The sequence below is a fragment of the Bos javanicus genome, chromosome 16 (assembly GCF_032452875.1).
Source record: "Bos javanicus breed banteng chromosome 16, ARS-OSU_banteng_1.0, whole genome shotgun sequence".
NCBI classification, from domain to species: Eukaryota; Metazoa; Chordata; class Mammalia; order Artiodactyla; family Bovidae; genus Bos; species Bos javanicus.
In genome coordinates this window covers 77,284,412-77,307,864 of record NC_083883.1, presented here as the reverse complement: position 1 = coordinate 77,307,864, position 23,453 = coordinate 77,284,412, and the positions used below count along the sequence as shown (strand labels likewise).

The 23,453-nt window shown below is 40.0% G+C and overlaps 1 protein-coding gene across 7 annotated transcripts in view; it reads left to right on the top strand.

Annotated features, from left to right (window-relative positions):
• The window catches only part of DENND1B (DENN domain containing 1B), a 268,899-nt gene that overhangs the window by 172,824 nt on the left and 72,622 nt on the right, over positions 1-23,453 (top strand). For 6 of the 7 annotated variants that reach the window (XM_061383692.1, XM_061383690.1, XM_061383688.1 and 3 more), the window contains 2 exons: positions 1,167-1,268; positions 13,220-13,345. In XM_061383692.1, the coding sequence (XP_061239676.1) occupies positions 1,167-1,268; positions 13,220-13,345 (228 nt within the window). The remainder of the gene's footprint in view (positions 1-1,166; positions 1,269-13,219; positions 13,346-23,453) is intronic. The other variant, XM_061383693.1, reaches the window with a different exon arrangement.

Below are 23,453 nucleotides of genomic sequence, written 5' to 3'. Positions count from 1 at the left end.
TATCCCACATAGACATTATGGCTTTCTTAATTCATAAAAACTCCCTACCTTAGACTTTCATTTTCCTAGCAAATTTAGCATTCTGCCCAGTACACAGATATTTGAAATTCTAAATAGATCGCAGAAATTCCAGTCGTGGCTAACTTAAAAGATTATCCTGGCCAATTTAATATTTAGGGTGTTTAAATTGAAAAATGGCTGTTATTCTAGAATGTCACTTTTAAAACTATTGCACTGAGATTAATTGGTCGATTGCTATTTGAACTATGCAATTATGGAATTCTGAGTTGATGGATATATTTCATTAATGTACATATTACTTATTTTCACTAGGGAATAACATTTGCTATCATTTAAATAAGACTAATAGAATTATATGATTTAAGTAGACATATTAGTTTAGATAGGAAAAATAAATTATAAATGTTTCTTTAAGGATACAACTTTAATAGATTTGTGCATGCATTGGGATCATTTGGCCATTTGACTAAGCTTTCAAACAAATATGACAAGTCACATAGTTGATCTGATAGGCTGTTAAATTTGATCCTTTTTATTAATTTCATTGGATAAAGAATACAACAAATTCTGTATTACTGCTGTCATTTTTTCTTACTTAGCTTTCACTTATAAGTCATCATCAACTTATACCAAATTGATACGGAGATAATAGAGGAAATATTTACTAATTTAAAACTTGATTTACTATTTAGTCATATTTATTGTTTTATGTTAACCCTGAAGTACGATTTATGCTAAAAATAGCTCTAGAACTGGCTACAAGTTCCTGTATCATAGGATTGAAATTCAATTGGTAAAATTTAAAGAATATAAATATTTACAGTTTATTATAGCTGTGTGCCTATTTTGTATTTGTTGTAATATCTCTTTGGTAGTTAGATCACATTTAGTTGCTCCGAACTAAATTAATATTTTTAGGTGAGTAAACATTCTATTTTAAGTGCTTTTTACTCTTACCATTTTGAATGGTTGTAGATAGACTTTCGCATAAGGCAAAATTGTTTGTATTCTTTCATAGTGTAGAATTTTCCTTTTTTTCTAAGGCCAATGCATTAAAATTAATTTTCTCTACATGTCTAAGCTCATGATAGTTTTGGAAGGAAACTATACTAAGATGTGTGTTTATAATTGTGTTTTTTAAACAGAGAGTGAAAAATAAATCACTGGAGGATGTGGTTATGTTAAATGTTGACACAAACACTTTAGAATCACCGTTTAATGACTTGAGCAGCCTTCCAAGCGATGTGGTAAGTGTGGAGGGTGTTTTGTGGTGAACATACGTGTGTGTTTTCTCCTGGACCCTTGAATCACCAGGAGTTGCTTTCCCACTTTTTCTGTCTGAAATAAAAGGGTTGCCTATGTGCATGTGGTGTGAGAGGAAGCAATGTAGAGCCTCAATTTAATATTTTTACCTTTTGGCAGTCGAGGAGATGTTGAATGGAGCATCACATTCCTTATTGTAAGAGCAGGATCGTAATTAAACAGCTCGATGCATTCATTAGGCAGAGTTTCTTTAAGCACAAGTCTCTTCATCTCATCTTAATCATTATATTACAAAGTAGGCATTTCTGTCTGCCTGGTGGCATGTCTTGCAGAAGAATGAGCGAGTTTTTGAAGGCAAGAAGAAGAAGGGGGCCAATTATCGGCTTTTGCTTCCCTGCCACCTGCCAGCGCTTTTCCTTTTAATTAATGAGCTGATGGCACTGGTCAATATAATAAGAAATGCTTGTACAGTTGGGGTCAGAAAATTCTGGCTTTGATCTCCCTCAACTTTCTGAAACATTTATTTGTTTTCTCTAAATTATTTCAGTTTTATTTTTAATCTTTTCTCTCCTGCTGAGGGCCGCAAGAATGAAAACCTACACTGTCATTTGCTCTGGCAGAGCACAGACTGCTTACTTAGGATTCTATTTGTAAATTAAACTGCAAACCCAGTTTGTCATAAAAGACATCTGATCCTTTTGAAATGACGAAAACTGTCTTTTGTCTGTAAAGGCTGATAAATTAAGTGCCAGCTCTCTTTTGGTCTTTGATCTTGCAGAGGTTTGTGTGTGTGTGTGTGTGTGTGCATGTGTGTGTCTGCAGCTTATAATAGGATATATTCTGTATTTTGTGTTAAGTGGTTTTCAGAAATGCATTTTTTTGGCCTTTGTATTACTTAGAACAGGGTACAAATGCAGATTGTACTGCTTCTGTATATATTCTAATGTCTATTTAAAAATACCTATGTAACATAATTCTAATTTAAAGTAACTCCCTTTTAAAAATCCATTTATTCAGCTATATTAAAATTTGGAAATAACCTTCAAAATATTATTTTCAATAATATTGCAAGTACTTTGAAATCATTATTAGGTTTGAGTTTTTAATTATTTTTTTTTCAAACTCAAAAAATACAATAAAACTTGCCTTGATTGCTTTTATGGCTGCTGATAGGAAAAACGTGACTTTAAAGTCAAAATCAGATTATTTATGCCCATAAATAACCTAAAATACTTGCTGACCTTGAAGCAAATTAACTACTTTATCTCACTGTAGTAAAATGTGTGCTATGTATGAATAAATCCAAACCTAGGCCAGTGAAGAATTATATTATCTTTTTAGCTCATTATAACTAGATTGCCTCATTATAAAAATTTTGCAGAAGCTGCTAGAAAGGATTAGAGTTGTTCATTTAGAAATCCATCAAAGTAGTCTTCACTAGATAGGGACATAATTATGAAAATAAAGTCCCAGCTTTTAAGAGTGTTTTCCTTAAGTGCATATAGTCCCCACAGTTAATTCTCTAAGAGAGGATTTTTATTCCTTTAAATGAGGAAGAATAAGAAAGAGAAAGAGAAGAAATCAGCTTTCTTGTGTTATATTAAAATGTTTATAGTCAGCTCTAGCTATAGCTGATCATTACTTTGAGGAAAACAGTCTTTAATAGTAATTTTTTGATAGGTGATTCTGTTCAAATTGAGAACTGCTACTTTCCTAGTAGAATTAGTTTGATATTTAAACATTTATTTAAATATGTGAAGTTAAGCAATATTCACAAAATGTAAAAACCTAAATGTGTACAATGACAGAAGAGATCGTCCCACTGGTTAGTTATAAGCCACGGTTAATTAAACATAACCGAGATAGTAAAGAATATTCATAAAAAGGAACTCTGCAAGACAATGTAGATATAGCTATTGTATTTGTATGGCTGAAATTAAGGACTGCAGACTTAGACAAATTTGAAGAATGAATAACCTGAAATAGTTCTCAGATGGAGCTAGGACTATTTACTGCAAGTGTGAGATGTTCTAAAGTTAAAATCCTTTTCTGAAAATATTTCAGGTGGTTGTTTAATCCATCTCTAATAAATTCAGGTTTTTCATCGGTTTTCCAAAGTAGGAAGGAGTATTTCTTACAGTGGGGAAATATGATAAAGTATCCCATCATACTTCCTTTAGTTGTAAATGTTTTGAGTGAGATGTGTTCTAGTCACAAATGAGAGTCCTGAATTGTTTTGTGGCTTAATAAAATATGCTTGAAGCCTGAAGAACATTACTGTTGGTATTGTTTGATAATTTAATAAATTAACTGATATTCAAACGGGGGCCTTTAAAAATCGTTCACCCAGACACTTATACTTAGAGGCTGGACGGCTTTCTATGCATATGCACTTTATTATCGTGTCAGCTTGACCAGTGGTCTTGGCTGTTCAAAGGTCAGTGGTCACAGTTGTCCTGAATTACTAGTTCTTTTTTCCTGTGGACCCTCTGCTGTGTTGCATGCTGTAATCTTCTTAATGGCTTCATTCCAATATTCACACATAATATTTTAGATTTATTGACTGTTAGAAATACTACCATGCCAGTAGCAGTTCCGCTGCTCTTAAGGTATTTAAAATTGGAAGAATAAATCAGGCCAAAGCTTTCAGGAACCCTTTGTTTTCCTTAAGGGAAAGGAAAAAAAAACCCTCTTCCTGTCTTCTGACAAGAACACTTGTTTTTCGATTTCATCATTTCACTATAGATTTGGATCATTAAAAGAAGAAAAACAAATTTTATTGGGAGTGATTTTAACGATATTGATAATTACATGGAATAACTTTTAAAAGCAGTCGACCCATTAAAATATACTTTTGTAGTTTTTGTCTACAAATACATTGTCATTTTATTTTTTTTAGTGGCTGTGCCACATATAGGTACCTTCAAACATATGTCATTTGAGTGTTTTGAAATAAAAGAATAAATTTTATGGCTGTGTAACAATATTAGTTGCAGTTACTGTTATTGTGATATGTTTTTAAGTGGGGGCAGAAAAAGCCAGTCTGTATTAAATATAACATTTGAAATCTCAAATGAGTTCATTTTAATTTAAGAAAATGCACCATTGAGACCTCCTTCATTGCAAATACATACATTATACAAATTTAGTTTTGATTACATAATAATTTAAAATATTTCTAGAGTATTAGTACTCATTTAAATTATTATCATCTTTAACATTTTTGAAAAGTAAGAAGAATTTGAAAAGTAAGGAGAATTGTTACTGTTTCAAAAATGAATAGGATACCCCACTTGTGGGAAAATTAAGCTAATTTGAATTATAATGAGATATAGGAAATCTGTCTTTATGTGCATATTTAGTTAAAACAATTATAAACTAACTCTTATAGAAGAAAGCTGCTTAGAATTGACATCTGAAAAAGTCACATGCATTAGAATATTCATTACTTAGGAAAGCAAATTTTGACCTGTGTGGCATAACTGTCTTTAAATAATTTCAACTTACTAGATTGTGAAAAATAATATACTCTGAGGCAGGTCAAAATACTGACTTCTGTGCTAGAGGAGAGGGTGAAGGCACGGAACTGTACTGTTTCTGGTGTGGCTGGAGCTTTATTTCTTACAAGTTGGTTCTCAGACTTTACGGCCCAGACACTAGCGCGTGGTCCCTCTCGTTTGAACGCGGTACACAGGGTACTGAGTACCTCTTGTTGATGTAGAAGCCCACTCTCCATTCTAATCTTGTTAAAGAAATATCATTATGACTTATTTCACTTAAATTAGGATTGTCAGCACTGTTTTAAAAACTCATTTTCATGTTCTGGGTAGTGCTATTGGAAAATGATTTTCTGTTTTCTGTTCCAAGGTTGTGTAGAAAGCGCAGTTTGCACGGAAGCATGTTGCACCCTTCACGCAGGCCAGTGTGTTACAGGATGGTGACATTCAGTGTGAAGCGTATTTAATTATTAAAACGTTGAAAAGGCCTTATTATAAAACAGAGTCCTCTAAAGCGTGGTGCGTCTGAGACTTTCAAGTATCACACCGAGGACTAGGTTAATGGTTTTACCATGACGTGAACAGGAAAGACACAAATTGCTCCGATTAACTAAAAATCACTACAAGCCTAAAAAACTAAAGGAAAAAAACCCAAACTCTAACTAAAATTTTTAGATCATCTAAATTCAAGTGAGTTAATTCATTTGGGAATATGTTTGGGAAAGAATTGGCTTTCTTGGAGAATTTTTAAAAGTCAGTTTAAATGCAAGTCTATAAATAAATTTAACTCTTAACCAACTGTACAAGTAGGTCAGTAAATATGTTTAATTCACTGGATATTTCCTCTAATCTAACATGAAGGTTTAATATGTTAAATTGTCATAATATATGTTATAAAGAAAAAAAAGAGGCCCCAGAGAATATTCGATTAGTTCCAGGTTCGCCAGTGCTCTGCTGTAATCCTTATCGCGTTTAGCAGTGACGGAAGCCCCAGCAGACCTCTCACGTGTCCAGATGAGAAAGATAACAGTTTGACTTGGGTTCTAGAGTGATCTCGAGGACGTTGTTTTGTTTAATAGGGTAGGCTCCAGGAGACACCCCTGTCCAGCTAGTGGACCAGGCACCGGGGCATCGCCCCTCCTCGCAGCCCCGGGCGGCGGGCAGTGTAGGCACCCAGTCAGCGGTCCTGGGAGAGAACCGAGGTTGCGTTTCTTCCGCCCTTTGGAGCGGACGTTGCTGTTCAAGTCCCTGTTTAGAGTTGCTTCCTAGAACGCGCTCTAAGGGTGTTTCCGTCTGACTCCCACAGTAATGACAGGGAGAAGCCTGGAAGCAGGTTTAATCTCTTCCTCTGTGGCTCGAGGGCTGCCGTGTGTCTCCTGGCCCTGGAGAAGCAGGGCGTGGTGGCAGGCACCAGGCTCCTGCCCCAACTTCGGCTGTCACGGGGGCTCCCTTTTCTTCTCAATAGTTATTTTCAGAGATGAGACTGTTTACGAAGGTTTTTTTTTTTTTTTTGGTCTGTGAGTATGAACAGATCCTGCTGTGTTTTCCTACTGTTTTCTCAGTATATATATATTTTTAATAAACTTTCAGTACCAAAGCATAATAAAACAAAAATTAAAAATGCAAAATCTTAATTAACTGGGCTTCAGGCATTTAAAAGATCTTCACTGGTTTCTCTTGGCTGCACCAGAGAATCAGTCCAGCCCTGCTCTGTCCGTCCCTCCATGTCTCTGTACATTTGCCATTTGAAAGTTGATTTATAATTTGTTACTTTTAGTGATTTTTTTCAGTGCTCATGAGTTTCCTTGGTTTTCTCATGGCTTTTCATTTCCATCTAAATTAGCTAGCCTTTCTCCTAATACCTTTTCTCCTCCTGTGTCATCTTAAAAGTTCCCTTCTCTTTCTTCTTGCTGCCTCTGTGTGTGTGTGTGTTTATGTATTTAATGTAAAGACCTTGATTTTGGTTTTAAAACAATTGAAAAATTCTGTGTGTGTGTTTAAGTTCTTGAGTTTTCCATATTCAAGAGACTTTTTGTGCACACGATGTTGTGAGCACTCTCATGATAGGGGTTCCCAGATCCTGCTGACGGGATGACAACTTGGTGGCCTTCTCAGTGAATTCTGGTCCCTGGATCCTGGGCCCCGTCACAGACACTCTGTTCACTCAACTAGAGAAGTTAGGATGAAGTGCGCTTGGACAGGTTGTTGATTTGTTCATTCTCTCATTCAAATACTGATGAGGCACCAACTATATGCCGCACTGGGAGCGGAGAGGACGAGAAGATGTACACTTTGCAGTCCTGAAGCTCACGTTCCATCAGCTGAACACAAGCCCTGGCCACACCAGGTCACAGTGGTGCAGGGAGATGGCTGGCTAACCCAGCTAGGTTATCCAGGCCCCTAATCCTTAGGTAATCCTAAGCCCCTCGGAGCTTAGGGTTTCTGCTACCAAAGAGAGAGTGAGAGCTCAGTGAGATGCTGGTGGACTGACAGCACCTCCGCTGTAAGAGAGCCCCAGTGAAATAGCTGTAGTCAAGCCAAGAGGCCACTGTTACCTGCCTGTAAACTCACATATGCCTTATGTGGTTCAACTCGAGACGTCAGTACGTCTGTGCAGAACTGGCCTGAATGGTGGGTGTGAGGAAGCCACACAGAGTGGGAGGAGGAGGGATAAGCGTATGCAGAGGTTCTGCTGTTGGCAAATTCGGGAAGGGAGAGAAGCCCTGTGTAGCTGTGGTGAGACGCACAGAAGTGAGAGTTACACACGATGAGGTGGTAGAGATACAGCCCGAGTGAGAGCATGCGGTCACTGGTTCTTGTTCAGGACTCCAGGCTTTACTGGGCCTTTACTGGAGATCCATAGCAGAGGAACAATCGTGCAGGCCACTTAGGCTTGTAAAAACGCCTAGGTCCTCTCCAGCGCTAGGTCCTGAAGGTCCCTGGGTCTGACGAAGCAGAATGAAGCAGGAAGATGGGTTGAGAGACCATTTTCAGTGGTCCAGGTGAGAGATGATCGCTGCTTGAACTTGATAGTGGCAGGGATTTGGAGCAAGGTGGACAGATTTGAGATCCATATCGGAGATCAGATGGCTGGGGCTCGGTGACGTGGTGTGCTGCTCATGGAAGACGCCAAGGGTGCAGTGTCGAGAGGGCCTCCGAGGGTACTTTCTCACCTCCTGGATCTCGGAAGTGACATTGCTGTTGAGACCCTGGCATGACGCTGGACTTGAGAAGGAGTAAGAGCGGTCTTGGTTGTCTTTGTTTTACGATCCCTCTGAAGGGAAAGCAGTTGTAGATGACACCATATTTTAGGTTCCGATAGGTAATTTAAGCATTCAAAGAAACTGTCACGATGCCCTCTGCCAGTGTATCATGTGTTTTTCATTTAACAAATGTTAAAGGTTAGTGTTTTAATCCTTAAATAGCAGCATGTTAGAAAATTAAGACAAAAGGGTTCATTTTATTGCCTAAGAAACTGAACGTTAGAAGGATTAAAGTGTAGGGATTTAATTTTGGGTTCATACAATGACCATAAGATGTTTCAGGGAAGAATAAAGAAGATTTTAACTTTGTAACTTTTTTTTAAAGCAAGATATCCTTTGAAGCATTAGCTCTTCTGAATGTATATAGTTTCTGGAGTAGAGTTCAATTAGGAATATGGATACTTAAAGATATCACAGCGCCCTGTCAGGACACATGGTTTATCCCAATATTATTCCTGAACGTTTGTGTCTACCTTCTGTTCTTTACCCTGATGTTTCTCTTTGTGATCCTAAGAAATGAAATGAAAATTAGTGGGTTATAGTGGTTGATTTATTTTTCCTGAGAAGCCACATCTGAAAGTCAAGTTAAGAGAGAAACCTGTCACTTCCTTGAAAAATCTCAGCTCCTCTATGTCACCTCCCTTCCTGACCCCCGGTTAGCATCATTGTTTCACTGCTCAGACCACATGCATGTGGCTTGCACTCTTAATTTATGCTGTTTGCTGTGTTTACTCGTGTAATTCCCTCCTTTTACTCATAGTCACTTAGTGCTAAGAGGGCAAGGGTGAGAATTGGAAATATTATTCACGTTGCAGTGAACTCTGACTATGCTTAGACCCAGGCTGTAATTCCGGCTGCTCGGAAGCCTGGATGCTCATTGTAGGAAAGGAATTTGAACACTTGATAAGAGCAGTGAAATTATGTTTATTCTGAAGTTTTTTCACATTTTTTTGGGGAGGAGGGTCTAGTAGGATACCTAATTAGACTTAATTTATATACAGACTAAATATGTCAAAGTAAAACATCAGTTTTGAAGTCATCCTCAGCCATCAAACACTGCAGCTTACTTTCTTAAGAATAAAAAGAGAAAACAGTGGATACTTTTTCAGGAGGCCATGATAGGATTTTGTGATAATAGCTGTGTTAACCAAAGTTTCAGGTGCTTTGCTGAATTCAGTTACATGTGAGTATAAGCTTTAGGATATCATGGAGAGATGTACATTTATGTCAAAACTAAACTTAGAAGTTTGGGAATTAAGCAGAAAATGCTATTTCCCAGACCAGGTGTTTTAAAAGTGCAGAAGATACATCACCTTTTCTTTTTTAAAATTAAATATATATATTAAAATTTGCTCACAGCTAATTAGCCCTACAAAGGGCAGTGGTAACTGGTGATAACTTACTCCCATGGTTTACAGTACAGAAAAATAACTAGGTTGACAGTCATTTTATATTAAAGTAGTATCCTCGTATCTGAAGCTGACTGTTAAAAAACGTTTCATTTTTACAGGTTGTTTCTGAGCTCTCATGGGTGCACATAGAAACACTTAACTCATTGCCCCTCTGGTCTGAGAAACTGGGACCACCACCCGTCTGCTGACAGTCGAGGCTCACCTCGAGTAGGTCAAGGAAGAGCTCTTCATGCGCAGTTTGTAAAGGTCAAATAATGTAGAAATAGGCAAAGGAGAACCTTAACCATATTTCTTGCAAGGCAGTTTTTTTTAGTCTCACACGTCTGTATGAAATTGTGTGAATAGTATGTTCAACATGAATAGTCTGTTCATGTAAAAAAGCACTGTCCACAGTAGAAACATAAAGTAGGCCACATTGGCAATTAAAAATTTCTAGCAACCATGCTAAAAAGCAAAAAGAAATAGCTGCAATGAATTTTAATGTTTTATTTAACCCAGTATATTCAAAATACTGTTTCAGCATGTAATCAATAAAAATTATTAATGAGGTATTTTATTCTTTTTGTGATACTAAGTCTTCAAAATCCAATGTTTTTTTTTTTTTAAACTAGCCGCAGCTCTCAGTTTGGGCTGGTCACATTTCAGGTACTCCTGTGTCTAGTGGCTACCCTATCCGAAGTTCTAGAGCAAGTATTTTCTTCTTTGCTATGTTCTATAGGAGCCTGGTAGGCTGCAGTCCATGGGGTTGCTAAGAGTCAGACATGACTGAGCGACTTCCCTTTCACTTTTCACTTTCATGCATTGGAAAAGGAAATGGCAACCCACTCCAGTGTTCTTGCCTGGAGAATCCCAAGGATGGGGGAGCCTGGTGGGCTTCCATCTGTGGGGTCACACAGAGTCGCACAGGACTGAAGCGACTTAGCAGCAGCAGCAGCATAGACCTCTTGATGGAATTCAGGAACTGACACTGACTAATTTTGGAAGTGAAGGCTACATAGTTACTATTTTGTTTAGGAAGGGTTTGTGGCAATGTGATTAATAACCCTGGGAGACTTGCTTGGCCGTTACATAGTTGAGGACTTGGGGTGGTAAAGGCTGAGCAGTGGCCTGACTTGCTTCCAGGCTCTGCCGGCACAGTGTCATGATCATCCAAGGATTCTTGATTTGTGGAGAGCTGAGTCGTCACTTTCAGGCTTCTTTCTTTGTTTTTTCTTTAAGGCATTTGCTCCATATACTTTATAACCCATACAGCAGCCCACCAGCTATGGATTGTCTTTTTTTTTTTTTTTAAGATTTTTGTGTTTATTTTTGTCTGCACTAGGTCTTCGTGCTGTGCGGGCTTTCTCGAGTTGCAAGGAGCTGGGGCTCCTCTCTCGTTGCGGTGTGCAGGCTTCTCATGGCGGTGGCTTGTCTGGTGGTGGTGCACGGGCTTAGTTGCTCCTTGGCACATGGGATCTTCCCGGATCAGGGATTGAGCCTGTGTCCCCTGCGTTGGCAGGTGGATTCTTAACCACTGGTCGCCCAGGGAAGCCCCACCTGCAGGTTTTGTAGGAAATACATCTTGAGGAATTCACTTTTGCAAAGATACAAGGCATGACGTGTAATTTTTTTTTGTAAAGTAAACATAACCCAACTTTATTTTTATAATACTTCGGAAGACTAGAATGCTATTCTCTGCATGATAAGCCTTTCTAGGGGGCATTAATGAAATACACGTGTTGATTTCATCCCCATTGTTTTCTTTTAAAAAGGCATTTGGAACTTAACACTATTACTGTCTTCAGAATATAGGACATTAAGTCAGAGGTCTGTTTTTGCATCCTTCAGCTGTATTTATTTTTGAATATGTGGGTTACCTAAAAATGTGCATTTATTGAGGTTAGATTTTAATAATAACAACTTCTTAAATGAATCTGGGTTTATTCACTTTGTGGGCTAAGTGAATTAGGTTCTAAACTTTTATCTGGATCTGTGGTGCCTGGATATAAATTGAGAAGATCACAGCTATGGGGAAAGACCTATACTGCAAAGGCCTTTCTGCATAGATTATGAGCATCCTAACTCAGTAATTTTTTCAAAACTGTGGTTATAATTGGACCCAGTGGGGGTCTGTGTCTTTGATCAGATCACAGTGGCTGTGACTTTACACTGGAAAATGTCACTCCTGTGAAGGTTTATCACCTGTAGAGCTGGTCCTGCCTCTGATGCTGTGTTCATTTCTCATTAGCATTATTCAAAGTTTGGTTGTTAATTAGGTTGACACTTCAGTTACAATCATCATTCACAGGAGCAGTCAGGACTGCTTGTATAAAGAAATGTAAATACTCCTTGCACATATATGTGAAGGAGGAACAGCGTGGTTAATCTGGTAGTATCTGTCGTAAGGATGAGAATATGCTCTGGTAAGGGAGCAGGCCAACTCGTCCCATCAGTTTTTTCCTAAGGAAACAGGATTGCTACGAGACCTCGTGTTCCCAGGTAGAGCATTGCTGAGGAGTGTATACGAGCACCACTAGCACTTTTTAAGTGTACAGAGTGAGGTTTTATGTGGGAAGGAGTGGGTCAGGTGAACTGGGCATGGGAACAGACATATCACGTCCTCTTTAGAAAATAAGTACACATCAGCAATGTGATTGTGGAGCTGTGGTTTGCTCACTAAGTCATGTCCAACTCTTGAGACCCAGGCTGTAGCCCGCCAGGCTCCTCTGTCCATGGGATTTCCCAGACTAGAATACTGAAGCAAGTTGCCATATCCTCCTCCAGGGGATTTTCCCAACTCAGGGATTGAACCCCTGTCTCCTGCATTGTCAGGCAGGTTCTTTACCACTGAGCCACCTGGGAAGCCCCAGAATATTAATACACAGGACCTGAAATTAAAGGATGCAAGTGTATGGAAAATTGTAGCAAACATAAGTGGCTTTTAAAAGTATGCAGATTTCTAGATCATACATCTTCCTTTGATTTAGAAACATTATTAGTGGGATAACTGGTTCATAAGGCAATAACGTTGAACTCGAATCCTGCAAGTGGTGGTGGGAAAAACTGGACAGAACTGGGTTGAGATCTCAGTTTCGCCTCTTGGTTGCCAAATATTAAGGACAAGTCAGTCCACACATTCGAGCCCCTGTTTGTTCGTTCATGAACGGTAACATGAGTACTTGGCATGGAAGACTGTTCACATCAGATGGGACAGCCAGTGTCTAACGAGCGTAACAGAATTCCCAACTCATGCTTAGATTCTCAGTAACCTTAACTCCCTTCCCGCTTTCTATCTAATAATGCTGAAAACTACTCAACAAGTGACTGGAAAATTGTATGTACAGGTGAGGCTTCCAAAAATAAAATTAAACAGCCAGTGATCCTGGAGGGCCTGGAACAAGTAACCTTCCGTAGCAGAAACAAAACACTCCCCATCCAGCTCCAGCTCCAAACAAGTAGACACATGTTGTAACGGCTAAACATCTGCGGGAAAGTGGCTCACAAGCAGTTTACTGTAAAATAATTAAAGCTTATTTATGTCAGGAGGCCTTGGGAATAAAAAAGGAGCGCACAGGCCAATTTGCATGAGCACGTTACCGCGGGCCCCTGCTTCCCTTTCAGTTAACAGGCCAGCAGGTGCTGCCCGCGGTCAGGACAATAAGCGGCGGCGAGGAGGAGGCGGCCGGGCTGACCCTTGGACGCTGCGGCCTGCCTGCAGGTCGGCTCGTCCCTCGCAGTACCAATTTCTGAGGTGTGAATGTAACGATTCCTCTCTGTCACGCAGGTCTCGGCCCTGAAAAATAAACTGAAGAAGCAGTCCACAGCTACGGGGGATGGAGTAGCCAGGGCCTTCCTCAGGGCACAGGCGGCTTTGTTTGGATCCTACAGAGATGCTCTGAGATACAAACCTGTAAGCGTTTCCCTTCATCACTGTTTTAATTTGCTCTTGGGTGGTTCTTTGAAATGGGGCAGGGAATGAAACCCTTGAATACCCCCCACCCTAAAATGTTTCATAAAAGGTTTTCAGAAATCTAAAGGAATATGCTGTAAAACATGGTGTTCCTTCTCCAGGTTCTTGACCTTTTGGCTTTCGCTTTTTCAGGCAGTAACCCTTTAGTTAAGTGTTTCCCACATTCTCTTGCAGATGCATCTTGTTGCTTACTATCTGAAATTGGAATTCTCATGTCTTAACTAATGAACTGTGTTAATGCATTTTAGAGTGACTACTCAGTCTTGCTAAGAGTACTAAGAAATTGACCAGACAGTTGGGTTTACTAGTTTAGAAATGTCAAGTACAATGTGAAGGTTTAAATGGGTTAGAACCTGGACATTTTGCAATATTTAGGAATTTATTGTTTTCCTAAAGCATAACACTCTCTAAGTGGGCTTCTCTGTTTAACATATCTTAGCCCACTTTGCTGTTTCCTTTTTAATACCCCTAAAATGATTTTATGTAGAATTGTGACCCACATTGCTAAGTAGCCCAAAAAGATATAAATTAAAATGGTTTTTTTTTTCCCCTCTGAATTACTGGCTAAGTATGTTAGTCTAATTTTACTAAAATGATTACATTGGCCTTTTGTAACCAGATGAATAAATGGGTTAAAAATATTGTTAGCGATAAGACCTGTTATCTAAAAGGAATTCCACCACTGTTAGGCTGTGTAACATCAACCCATTTCTTTATTCCTTCTCGACTTCCATATCTTATTTGTGGAATGAGAATTCTTACACCCCCTCTGGCTGTCTTTCAGGCTGAGTGTATAAACTGTGTGCACTAGAAAAGCACTGAACAAACGTGAGTGGGTTGTGTGCTTTCTGAGCCGACTTCCAGATGACTGGTTCCCACCCAGTGGCTCTTGTACCTCTGAAGAGTTACTGAGTCACAAAGAGAAGTCTGTAAATTTATAGGCAGATGAGCTGCTGTCTCTAGAAAAATGCACATGGTCTAATTTGCTTGCTGATCTTTTTGAAATTTGTGTATATTTTTTAAAGCATGATGTAGAACCCATAGTACCGTATGTAGTATATGTGACTCACATGGGGGAGTCTTCAGAGATTATTGACAGTTACAGGGTCTCTTTCTTTAAAAGACTGGAAACCAGTCATCTGTTCTACAGTGGAGCATATTAAAATTATCAAACAGTTGAAACATAAAAATGAGTTTGAAAGACAGACTTAGTGATTGATTTTGGATATCACGTATTTTGGAAAGAGATTGGTTTCAGGTTTACAGTTACAGGAGGAAAGTTAAAAGTATCACTTTGCTGTAATTTTGCCACATTTAAATACTAATCTTTATAAGCTACATTTTTCTTTTTATTTTCCTTTTTAAACTTGTAAAAGACTTCAGATTTGAGGAAAGCAGACTGAAGAGAAAATTTTCTTACATGACTTAAATTATCAGTGTTGTTAGGTGCTGGTTAAAATGATAAAAAATCCCATGTTTGACATTAATTATTATAGTTTTTGTAGTGTAATTTTCTCCTTCTTTGAGCTTAATTAAACAGATAGGGGTACTAGGTTTCTGACTTTTCTTTTAAGCATTGTGAAAGCCAGATTCTCAGTATCTATGGGAAAATATTTAATTTTGTCAGGGAGTATCTTTCCTGTTTATTGATTGCATTTTGTGAATTTGTTAATTATCTGTGTCTTTCCTTTTTGTGTGTGATGCTTTCTCCTGCTCTCTTTACTGCTGGCTCTGTCTGAGAGTTGAAGGATAGTGTTTTCATTCTGCATGTCTTCCCATTTCTTTGACTCAGTATTTGAATGAAAACTTAATTTTTAAAGTGTGCTGAATGTACTTAGACATATTTTTCTTATGTATTTTCAAAATAAATAGTTTTTAAGGAAAATTATTTGTTGTATATAAAACACTTGTTTTGTCTTAGGTATTATCCTTACAAAAACTCCTATATTCTGAATTATTGAAAGCACGTTTTTTAATTTTATGCAGTCTCTTTGACATTTATGTAATAGGCATGTATCTTCAATATATTTTCTGAGCAATGTAAAAAAAAAAAAAATGAGCCAAGTTTAGAAGTTACAGTTATATCATGGATAGCTTAGTTGCTAAAGAAACCGCCTGCAATTCAGGAGACCCCGGTTCAATTCCTGGGTTGGGAACATCCGCTAGAGAAGGGATAGGCTACCCACTCCGGTATTGTTGGGCTTCCCTTGCGGCTCAGCTGGTAAAGAATCCACCTGCAGTGCGGGAGACCTGGGTCCGATCCCTGGGTTGGGAAGATCCCCTGGAGAAGGGAAAGGCTACCCACTCCAGTATTCTGGCCTGGAGAATACCATGGACTGTATAGTCTATGGGGTCCCAAAGAGTTGGACATGACTGAGCGACTCTCACTTTCACTTTCATCATAAATATATTTTGGTTGTTTTGTTCAGTCGCTCAGTTGTGTCTGACCTTTGCGACCCCATGGCCTGCAGCATGCGAGGCTTCCCTGTCTTTTGCTGTCTCCCAGAGCTTGCTCAAACTCACGGTCCATTGAGTCAGTGATGCCATCCAAACATCTCATCCTCTGTTGGCCCCTTCTCCTCCCGCCTTCAATCTTTCCCAGCATCATGGTCTTTTCCAGTGAGTCAGTTCTTCACATCAGGTGGCCAGTGTAATGGAGCTTTAGCTTCAGCATCAGTCCTTCCAATGAATATTCAGGACTGTTTTCCTTTAGGATTGACTGGTTTGATCTCCTTGCAGTCCAAGGGACTCTCAATTACATTAATTGACTCTTACTTACATGAATGGTTTTGACTCTTGCTTACATTAATGATTTTTTAATTGCTATTAAGACAACTGACCATTTAGTGCCTGCTGGATACCAGGCATTGACGGGCCCTTTATATTAACTCTTTCACTTAATCTTTATAAGCCATTAAAATATCACCCCTTTAATTTTGAAGATCAGAAAAATGATGCTCATGGAGATGTAAAACCATCATTGAGGTCCCCAGTTGATGGCTAGGGGCCCATGTCTGCATCTGCTCTTCCCACCGTCCTGCTCGCCGGCTGGTGTGGAGCGTTTCCATTCCGTGCTGCCTCTCTGTCGCATGCTGTACACTCCTTGAGATGCATCTTCTGAATCTAACATTTCCTCTGAATGAAGACACATGGGAGACTCTTGGTATTTGTCTATGTGAAGACTGAGTCTCAGGAATATTCTTGAGAGGTGCAGACGGTGTGGGCGTCTGACGGAGTGTGTGTGAGTTGGGGAGGCAGCTTGTCTCCTCCTGCCCTGTGAGCACACGCGTGGCTCGGTCCACCCGGGGTGACTGCCTCTGCTCCAACCGCTCCTTCCTCTTCTCTCCGCACTCGGCGGTGGCGCTGGGGATCCAGCTGGCTGCGGGGGTGAGCGAAAGCCCTCCGGAGGACCTGAAAGCTCACTTTCAAATGCACGCGCTGAGTGCCGCCCCAGAGTAACTGGTTTTATGAATGAAGCCCTTGGAACGTGCGAGTGACAGTGCTTAAAATGATGTCGCTTTTCTCCTCCAGCCTAGTTTACACTCTCCAGAAGATACACTGGCACGGTTCACAGACTGTCCTTAATTGCAGAGAAAATCATAAAACTCCTTAAAGTTGTTGGAAAGTGATTTCAGTAAAATAATGGCTATTCAGCTGGTTTTGGATTTTTTTAGCCAGCAGCAAGTGTAGCTACTTTTAAGAATTCAGAACCGGGAGGTCAAACTAATATGCCAAGTAAATGGAAGAAAAGTGTTGAGGGCACAGACTCTGGAACAGTCTGAATCCTCACCCTGTGACTAAGCACTTTTATGACTTTGGGCTGATAACCTCCTAGTGCTTTTGTTTCCTCGTGTGTTTAAAAAAAAAAAAGACAATAATCCTTCGTGGGTGGTTTAGAGGATGAGTTCATATATGTTACTGGAACAGTGCCTGGCATGTAATTGATGCTCTATTTATTAGCTCTGATCATTAAACACGATATAGTAGACGTAGTAAATTTGGTAAGGAATATTCCTTCAACATAACTAAAATAGAGTACCCTCTGCTGATCTCCGAGAGAAAAGCATTGTTATAAATATGAGAGAGTTTTAAATGATGGCACTAAATAAAGGGTCATCATTTGCACCTCTTTGTATAATTTTCATCACAACCTACTAAAAACAAGTCAAATTTTTGACCAACAGGTAGTGCTAAAGAATTGTTTAATGAGTTAAAATACGGCTCAGTATATTCAAAAGCATATGCTTTATTACCCCAAGAGCACAGAGATAATACTTAAATGTGTTGCTTTGAATATTTAGGATGATGTCGTTTGTTTCAAACACCAAGCCTTTCTGGGCTTCCATGAGCCTTGCTAGTGGACAAAAAGGAAATTCTTTTTAAAATAAAGATGAACTAAAGTAATCTGGACCCCTGTCTGATAAATAGAAGTGTTGGGACAGTTGGATGAAAAATGCCACATAACCTGAAAGATCTTTTATTACTGTTTTCTGTGAGAACCTAACTATATTTTTAAGATTCCCATGAGAGAGCTGGTGGCAGAATCTTTCGGAGATTTTAAAATGTTAATGTACCATCATTATGCAGACATTTTTGCTCAGTTTGTTTATAAATCTTACCTAACAGTGACATTACACATTAAGTGTGTTAAGGAACTGAATAAATACTGTGTTGACACTTTGGATTTTACTTCACATTTTTGTACAGTATTATTCTTCCTGACACCTTCGTTTTTTTCCCCAGCATGAACTTTCACAAAGTCGTGCACATTCTTAAAGCATAAAGATCTGTGTCTTTGTATAGGTCTGTGTCTTAACTATTTCCTTATTCTTGTGAAGTTTCCTGCTGTGGAGGACAGTCTAGAATTTGAAACATATCTCTCCTTAAACTAAGCAAAAATGTTACATTAATTTAACAATGATAATTTCTCTGAAGCCGAACATAATAGGGTAAGAAAAACAGCCCCATTTCATCCATATCTTTCCTGTGCCTTAATTATCCTATAAAAATAACTCAAATAGTAGCTAATGGGTATTTATTGAACACACAGAATGAAAGTACTGTACGGGGAATGCAGAGATGTGTAAGGATTTAGTCTCAAGCCTCGAGAATTCACAGATAAGAGGTATGAAATCATGTTTAACACAAGGCAGGGGATGAGCGCTGGGAGAGGGACACGCTCGCCTCTGCACATTCAGAAGCTGCAGAATTGGCTTCTCTCTGTTGAAGGTAAGCTGAGACATCCGAGGTGAATCGGGGTTCTGGCGGGAGCAGACCGAGGCCCTGAGGCCGGGTCTGAGCTATTTAAGCACCATCAGGTCCGGGCGACTTGCAGTTAAGTTTCTGGCGTCCTGGCTGCATGGCGCCCTCAACTATTATTAGTCATCATGCAGGCGATGTAGAGTGACCCTGTCCTGTTCATGATCACGACTCTGCTTTTTACATTTTAAAGGGCAAATCGAGCATGAACGTCGGTGTTTTTACTGCTGGTTGTGACACCTCATCTGTCGTCCCTTCACCCTTCAGATGTGTTTGTTGACTGACATGCTTAACGTGACCACGGGCAGTGCTGGTGGTTCCTCGCTGGGAAGTCGGTCCTCTTCTCTGTCATACAAGCTTCGTCCTGTCCTACAACAAGCCATTCCTTGCTTCCTTCCAGGCCCCTCTGGTGGCATTCCAGTGCCATGATTGCGGTTTTCATTCCTTTCTGTTGCCTCATCACTGTTCCATGAGCAAGAGAGGCGGCTCCTTTACCATCACATCACAGTTTTCCCATGAAGAGTCTTTCTTCTCCATCTTTCAGTATTTCTACCTGATTATTCTGTGCCTCCACCAGACTGTGTACTTACTTACTTCTTCTGTCAATGAACCATGTAATTAAAAAACATGAATTGTATTATAGATAAGTATTTCTCAGTTGCATAATTCTTTGTCCCTAAGTAGGGTGATCGGCTTAACTTTAAAACTTAGCTCTATCTACACAGATAATTGCTGGACATCAGGACATGTTTCAAACTAGAACTTCTAGCTTGTGTTACGTATCCCCAGGCGACCTTCATGCCCTGTACCCTTCCCTGTGCTAGAGGCCCAGCCCAGGCTGAACTGACTCGTGTTCTTTCTAGAGGAAAGTTGCCCTTGGCTAAATGGGTGGTGCCTCACCAGGTACCCCATCTTCTCCTCCACCCTTACTCCCAAAAGATCAGCAACTGACCGACCCAGGCTGCAGGAAACTGGCCTCCTCACCTCAAGGAGGGGTGGCCTCAGCCACAAGATTCATGCTTTTCCACAGGTTCAGCCTGAAGCCGCATTCTTGCCTATTTTTTCCCCCATCATCTCCTGTTCCCCTTGGGACCTATCTCCTGAGCACTCTCTGCCAAAAAGCCACTCAAACAAGAATCCCCATCTCAGGCTTGGCACAGAACCTAAGCTAAGACATACACCAGAACTGATTTTATCAGGTTCTTCTTAAATCTGGATTTTGTTCTGTGTTCCGGGTCTTTAATAAGCAATAGCATCTTCTCATCCTCAAGCTAGAGATCCAGAAGTCGTCTTTCACCATTGTTCATCTTTTTCTTGTATACCTGTGGTCCTTACACTTTTTGTCTCCAAATGTCTTTACTGACTTCAGTTCAGTTCAGTTCAGTCGCTCAGTCGTGTCTGACTCTTTGCAACCCCATGAACCGCAGCATGTCAGGCCTCCCTGTCCATCACCAACTCCCGGAGTCCACCCAAACCCATGTCCATTGAGTGGGTGATGCCATCTAACCATCTCATCCTCTGTCATCCCCTTCTCCTTCTGCCCTCAATCTTTCCCAGGTTCAGGGTCTTTTCAAATGAGTCACCTCTTCGCATCAGGTGGCCAAAGTATTGGAGTTTTAGCTTCAACATCCTTCCAATGAACACCCAGGACTGATTTCCTTTAGGATGGACTAGTTGGATCTCCTTACAGTCCAAGGGACTTAAAAATTGTCAAAGGACATAAAAGATCTTCTGTGTATGTCAGTATATCTATCACCATTTACCCTATTAGAAATGAAAACTGAATGTATTCTAAGTATTTATTAATTTACTTAAAATAATACAGACAAAATAAAATTATTTAAAAAATGAAAATAAAAAAAACACAAACCTACTAAAGATAACCATAAAACATGTTTTCATAAAAATAACTATATTTCTAAATAACTTAGAAGAATGGTACTGTTTTACATTTTTCCAAATCTCTTTACTGTCTGGATTAAAAGAAATTGGCTAGATTTTTATATTTGATTCTGCCTTCAGTCTGTTGCACTGTCATAAATTATGAAGCCTTTGGAAATCTCTGTTAAATATCATAAGAAAATGAAAGTGAAAAGGGCAGATAACATTTTAGCACTATTATGAAAACAGTCTTAATATCACAGATCCTATGGAAAGATCTGAGTCCCTGGACCAGCTTTGAGAATCACTACTACCTATCAGTTAACAAATAAGTCCTTCTGATTTTGCCATGAAATGTTCAGCAGTCATTAACCACGCAGACTTCAGACGCTCACAGCCTGGGTGAATCTGCTTAAACTCTGCTTCTTCATCTGTAAAATGTAATAATAATCACAGCTTATTTTACTTTTACAGATTCCATGACATGGAATGCATAAAATATTTCACGTAGTCTAGGATACCCAGAAATGGGGTAATTTGGAGGCCGAGAGCATAGCGGGAATCCTGTTGCTGTGCAGTCTTGAACCAGTTACTTAAACTTTATGTTTTAAGTTTTGTTATTGTTCAGTCATATCCAGCTCTTTGCAGCCCCATGGACTGTAGCCCACCGGGCTGCTCTGTCCATGGGGTTCTCCAGGCAAGAATACTGAGGTGAATATCCATTTCCTTCTCCAGGAGATCTTCCCAATCCAGGGATTGAGCCCACAGCTCCTGCATTGGCAAGTGGATTCGTTACTGCCGAGCCACCAGGAAAGCCCATGTTTTAGTTTGATCGTGTATAAAGTGTGATGATAATGAGCTTGAGGTTTGCATGAGTTAATATGTATTAAGTGTCTTACGACAGCGCCTGGTACACAGTAAGCGTTGCGCACTCATTAGCTACTGTTACTGCTGTTAGTCGTCATTAGTGTCCCGTAAACGTTCGGTAATGGGAGTCATTACTGTGTCTTTCTACCGCCTAGTTCGTCTCTCCTTGCCTGATTTATTTTGCACTGTTAATTGATCTGCCTGTCCCCATTATTTCATTTGGGCCGTAAACTCTCCATTCTAAGACGCAGGCACAATCTCATCACCTCCTTGCATACACACTTCTCTGAGTTGCCTGAGGTCTCCAAGGAAGTCTTGGGATGTGGCCCAGGCCTTCTCCAGGCTGGCCGCCGGCCCTTCCTCCCGCTCTGGTTCTTCCTGTTACTTGTGTCCAGCAGCCCCTAGGCCTCAGCTGATCTCTTCTTACCCTGCTTTGGCGCTTTCTCTCCAGACACACCGGGCACGTTGTGGCCACGTCTGTCCTCTCTCAGGACTGTTTTTTCCCTCTGATTCATAAAGCTTCCGTTCATGTTCAAAACCAGCTCACCTTCTTCTGTGAAGTCACAGAAGGCCCCTCATGAGATCTTTCCCACTGCAGGTGTGAACTGGGAGATGAGGGGCCAGCATGGGACATAGAATCACTTTACTCGGAACAAGACAGTGTTTGAGAAAACCGCTCAATCCCAGTCCCGATCTCTAGTCAGATTGTAAATAAACCAGAAGATCCTAAGGAGTGTTCCTTCTTACCATGCCATCCAGCTCAACCTGGATTGAAAGGCACTCCCACCATGGAGTCACTTACAGTCAGTTTCACAGGGTATACCCCAAAGCGGCCAGCAGCTGAGACTCTCGTGTATTTACACATACAGTTTTAGAGCACTGTTAATCAAGACTGATTTTTATTTCTTCTGAGAGAAAACTCTAAGATGTGCCAGGACTTTGTCTTTTTGGTGATCATTAAGATGAGATGGTTGGATGGCATCACCAACCCAAAGGACATGAGTTTGAGTAAACTCCAGGAGTTGGTGATGGACAGGGAGGCCTGGTGTGCTGCAGTCCATGGGGTCACGAAGAGTCGGACACAACTGAGTGACTGAACTGAACTGAACTGAAGATTCTTAGTGACCAAGCTGTTGACCAGTTGAAGGTTCATTGGAAGCTTTTACCATGATTGGTGTCTTCAAAGATGCGTGGACAGCAAACCAGAGCTTTCTCCCTGCTGCTTCCCCAAGAGATTGCAAGCATTTGCTAGGAGATTAGTGAGGACAGAGTTTTTCCAGGTAATTCATGTTGGCTGATGACCAGTCTTCAACAGTACGTGAACCGTGAACTTCCAGATGTTCAAGCTGGATTTAGAAAAGGCAGAGGAACCAGAGATCAAATTGCCAACATCCGTTGGATCATAGAAAAAGCAAGAGAATTCCAGAAAAACATCTGCTTCATTGACTATGGTGAAACCTTTGTGTGTGTGGATCACAACAAACTGGAAAATTCTTCAAGAGATGGGAATACCAGACCACCTTACCTGGCTCCTGAGAAAACTGTATGCAGGTCAAGAAGCAACAGTTAGAACTGGACATGGAACAACAGACTGGTTCCAGACTGGGAAAGGAGTACATCAGGGCCACCCTCCACTCCCTCCAATCAGAAGAAACGCTGCCTGCAACATCGGAAGTCTGAGATTTTCAGCTGGAGGTCGAGCTTTGTGCTTGAATTGAAGACTGCACTGCATTGTTAAAACTTTTAGACATTATAGATGGTAATAAAACCTCACATGTTTGAGGGAAAATCCATCAAATAGGAACCAAGATTATGAATTGTACTGGTTTCTCTGTGATAGCAGTGATATAGTTGGAAATGCCGCTAGAGACAATGGTTTTTGTTTAGTTTTAAAATTTATATTTGCTTTTGCAAAGACAATATGTCATACAAAGCAGGCTTTATCTCACTTGCTATTTCATTTGTTTGCTTATAAAGCATTTATTGGGCCCCAGATAACTAGGTATATTCCTGATAATAGGGATTCGAAAACCACAGATCT